The sequence below is a fragment of the Cynara cardunculus genome, unplaced genomic scaffold (genome assembly GCF_001531365.2).
Source record: "Cynara cardunculus var. scolymus isolate 2C unplaced genomic scaffold, CcrdV1 Un_Scaffold_1363, whole genome shotgun sequence".
Classification (NCBI taxonomy): Eukaryota; Viridiplantae; Streptophyta; class Magnoliopsida; order Asterales; family Asteraceae; genus Cynara; species Cynara cardunculus.
The window spans coordinates 57,432-62,153 of record NW_020200745.1 but is presented as its reverse complement, the minus strand read 5'-3'; the positions used below and the strand labels follow the sequence as shown (position 1 = coordinate 62,153).

The 4,722-nt window shown below is 37.5% G+C and overlaps 1 protein-coding gene across 1 annotated transcript in view; it reads right to left on the bottom strand.

Annotated features, from left to right (window-relative positions):
* LOC112502415 (protein translocase subunit SECA2, chloroplastic) overlaps positions 1 to 4,722 on the bottom strand; it is a 61,290-nt gene that overhangs the window by 9,832 nt on the left and 46,736 nt on the right. The window contains 1 exon segment of the mRNA XM_025106304.1: positions 3,965 to 4,020. Coding sequence (XP_024962072.1) covers positions 3,965 to 4,020 — 56 coding nt within the window.

Genomic DNA, 4,722 nt, shown 5'->3' with positions numbered 1-4,722 from the left:
ACCTTGGTTTTAATTTTGTTAAGAATTTTGTACCACTAACTTCTTATGCATTTTATGTGCAGGATGAGGTTGTTGCAGGATTGACTATTGTGGTACTAGTCATGTTTGCAAGGACAACAAATGGTTACGATGTACGAACCAGTGCAAGATGGATCCGTGCTAAATATGGGCAACGAATCAACTGTTCCTATCCTTGGATATGGAAATGTCGTTTGAAATATATGGAAAACAATTACTCTGGTCTTATTGGTGTTTTCTTTGTAGCAGCAATTAGAAAGAATTTGGTTTCCGGTAATGTGTTGAATCAATGTAATTACAAACAAGTGCTTGAATCCGACAAGTTTATCTTGTAAGGAATTGAAACATCTTCCATTCTCCTCTTGGTGTCCCAGCCAGGTATCCCAAGGGTTGTCCGATCACAAAGACAACACTACTACTCATCTCGACTAATGGAGGAACGCATTACCTGAGAAATGATACAAGATTGCTTCAAAATTTTCCAAGTGTTATCTCTGAAGACTTGCTTCGGATATCTGGAATCCCAGAATTTAGAGTCCGAAAATGTCTAAGTGGTAAATCTGAAGAGGTGTCTCCAAAATTCTGAAGTTCAGATTTCAGAATTCAGATGAATAGCAAAACCAACCAAGTCATAAGTCTGAAGAGTTGTATTTCAGAGTTAGAAGATTAACTTTGAATGATCATCTCAAAAACAAATACTTCTATGATAGTAGAGCACGTGTAAATGTGTAATTAGCTTGTCATGTAAATCATGTAATTGTATCTTTCCCGTTGTAGTATAAATAGGAGTTGGTTAGATTGTGTAAATATATTCGATATTTCAATTATATAGATTTCTCTCATCATATTCAATTGTAAACAATCTTTGATTTTCAATATACATGATGATTGCCTTGATCAAATACTTTTCTTGTTAACATTATTCTGTGTTCTTACATTCTTGACTAAGATTCTTATTAGGGGACTTGCAAAAACTTCATAGTCTATCAAAGTCTAAGTGTTCTTGCTTTCTTTGCTCAACTTCAGTATCCTTCAAATGATTCCATGGCTCAATCTTGCTCAAACGTTCAAATATCTCTTCACACTTCAAAAACTTGTTTCAAATCATCATCGTCCGTTTTGAAAATGAAGTTAACCAAGGATCTTTCATGGTTGGAAACATTGAAGTTCCTCCCAATCAAGAGGATTTGGCTGCTAATGTTCTTTTGCCACAGAACCTAGAAGTCAATATTGGGGGAAATCCAAATGAACCATATGGCTCGTCTAGAGGAACTCAGAGCCTACATTAGGTATGATAACAAGGTACTTATAGATTATTGTGCTTCTATGGGACTACCAAAACCGGTAGATTATAGAATATTGTGCTTCCATGGGACTACCAAAACCGGTAGACTCTGCCCAAGAAGCAACTCCTACTAGGATGAGAGGTGAGGTGTCTCGTAGTATAAGAGTGCTGAGAAGAAAAATGAAAAGGAGAGGGAGTGTAGTGGAGATAAAATTTCAAGAGAGGATATGAGCACAAGATCAAAAGAGAAAGAGGATCTTGCACTATCCACTTCAAGCCGGACAGCCACATCTCTCTCTCCACAATCTTGCTATAACCCCACCTACCCACTCATATTCTAAAAAAGGTGGTGTTTCACTAACACAATTGGGGCAAGCAGCTCATAAACCATTAAGTCCTCATTTGGAGGATGTTAATGTTGAAAAAGAGGAAGATAGGTTCCCTCCTCATATTTCTTCAATGCACAAAGTCAAAGAGTCCATCTCATTTTGAGCCTACTAAAGGACAAGCAACTGYTATTTGAAGAATTTATGGAGCTGTCAATAATTGCATCAAAGATCTCGGCGATCCTGTCAATTAAGGGTGTTACCCCTGATTTCCAGCATTCTGTTTTTAGGGATTTTCTCTATCATCTCCTTAGTTGAAAGGATTCTCCTTCTTTTGTATAAATAGCCTTGCTTTGAGTTTTATAATTAATAGGAAAATATATGAAAAGCCTTTTAGGCTCAACTCTRTTTGGTTTCTAGATGGTATGAGAGTGTGGTTTCTGATCATCACCTTTCATGGRAAACCTTTCCTTTAACTTCGGTAGATACCAACCAGACCAACCAATGCTTAGCGAGTCCACCAGCTCCACCCATGACCAAAACAAATCCAACAACCCTCCTCCACAGGTTCAACGGTTGCTCCAGATATCTTTCCCATCACTGGTCACAACATTCRTGAAGTGTTCTCTAAGGTTCGAAAGCAGAAGAAAGGTAATGCTTGGAAGCACTACTACCTACCCGGTTGGAGAAGGGCCTGCCCTAGTTGCTCGATACCCACCACCTAGTGGGAAACTTCAACAAGGTAATTCCCAGAAAAGGTCAGGATGGCCATGGTGCAACCACTGCAAACGGATTTAAGAGAGAATACGAAGGTTTTATGAACAAGATTGGTAAGCTGAGAAGAGATGTGTATTCAGACTTATACATTACAAGATTTGTGGATGTARAGCAAAAAGTGTGGAGAGAAGTATAGTCTACTACAGCTTTGAGGTTGAAAGAGAAGATGGAAAGATGTATGATTTCTCTGAAGCTAATTTTCCAAACTTGCATCTTCAAGACATGTTTCAAATCTACACCAAGTTAGCACCTTATGAAGATAAAGTTGCAAAGTTCAGAAAAGGGTTAATAGCAATCATTCATGGAATTATTAGGGCAACCCTTTGGGTTGGAATGGTAGATTCTCAAATTTCTCGTCTTGGAAAGAGAAAATGTGTACTTGTTAGCTCCTGTTACTCATCTAGATGSAATAGAAGATCTACACACAAGAAYTGTCATTTGTGATCCARCTRGGTATATCTGCAAGAACTCTCCAGAAAAATTCCTCTTCARAATTCATGATGTGCAAAAATACAGTTCTGGAACCTTGAAGYAGATCCATGAATCTCTTGAGAAAAGACTATGTAAAAGACCAAAGATTGTCAGCAAACGRGAATGGCCCAAAGTGAAGAAGTTGGTGATCTGGATGAGACAACACATAAAAGGTCAACTGAATTACAGAAACATCATTCTAGAGAAGTTCATCTGAATGTTGATTGATWGAAAATTTGAAATTTGAAGCAAAGGGGGAAGATTGTAAAAATGAAAGAAGATTGCTTCAAAATTCTCCAAGTATTATCTCTGAAGACTTGCCTTCAGAGATCTGGAATCCCAGAATTCAGAGTTCGGAAGATGAATTAAAATGTCTAAGTGCTAAATCTGAAAAGTTCTCTCCARAATTCTGAAGTTCAGATTTCCGAGTTCAAATGAAGAGCGAAACCGACCAAGTCATAAGTCTGAAGAGTTGTATTTCAGAGTTAGAAGATTAACTCTGAATGATCAATTCAGAGTTAGAGATAGAAGATTTTCAGATCAAAGGCTTCTCAGAAACGAAGACTTCTTCTATGATGCTAGAACATGTGGCAATATGTAATTAGCTTGTCATATAAATCATGTAACTGTTCTTTCCTGTTCTAGTATAAATAGGAGTTAGTTTGTGTAAATATATTCAATACTTCAATTGTATAGATTTCTCTCATCAGATTCAATTGTAAACAATCTTTGATATTCAATATACATGATGACTGCCTTGATCCAATACTTCTCTTGTTAATATTATTCTGTGTTTTTACAGTCTTGACTATGATTCATACCATGGGACTTACAATACCTCCTTCGAAAAAGAATTTCTTTAGTTATGGCCTAGAATGGCATTTACCTCCTCTATCTTTGTTGTTCTAACTTAGCGTTTGTGTATTTATTCATTTGCTTTCTGTGTTGAGGCGTGTGCGCTTCAATGATAGAAATTGAATAACTACCTGACCATGAACCAGGGATGATCAAATATAATTCATCATGGATAATTTATTGAAACAACTATTTGACTTGCAGCTTTATAGAATCATTTAATAGAAATTACCTGACCATGAACCGTGTTGATCCAGGATCTCCTTGCCTTCCTGCTCTACCATGAAGCTTTGTAAAAGGAAAAAGAAGTATCAATGGTGGTTATCTGTATCGATGCAGTCTATCCAGTTTCTATATCATCATAAATCAAATCTAGAAGGCATATGCCAACTTAGAAAAGCTAATCCCTTGGTTTTTTGTTAAATATGGATAGATAACTGAAAAAATAAAGCTTGTGCAGTTTAAAAGAGACTGTAACAAAAAAATATATGCATAATTGTTTTGAATCAAAATTTAGTTTTGTCCAAATCCTGTTATGTTGTCACCAAGTAAAACAGAAATCTAATCATCAAACCCGAACAAGCTCGTACCATTCCTATATCTGAATCACCTAGATAGCAGCATGTAATTGCCAACAACTCATTTGACATCAGCAACAACAACAACAAAAAAGAAGCGGACCACAAATTCTCGGGCAAGCAACAAGTTAGAGGGGAAGGTCGAGGAAATGAGCCAAGCAGCTGAGACGGGCCATRATGGCTTTAGACATTTCAAAAGAGATGACCTCAGTTAGAAGTACGGGAGACGCAGGATTAAGGTTGTAGATTTGGTTCTAGGGACTTGTGGCTTATGGGGACAAGGGTGGGTGGGGGAGAGCTAGAGGTTGGGTTTGTTAGCTAGAGAGTGGGAGGAAGGTTAGAGTGTCCTCGGCTAGATAGCATAGTACCAAGGTGGACAGCTAGGTATCAAAGCCCTAGGTTGGAAAAGGGG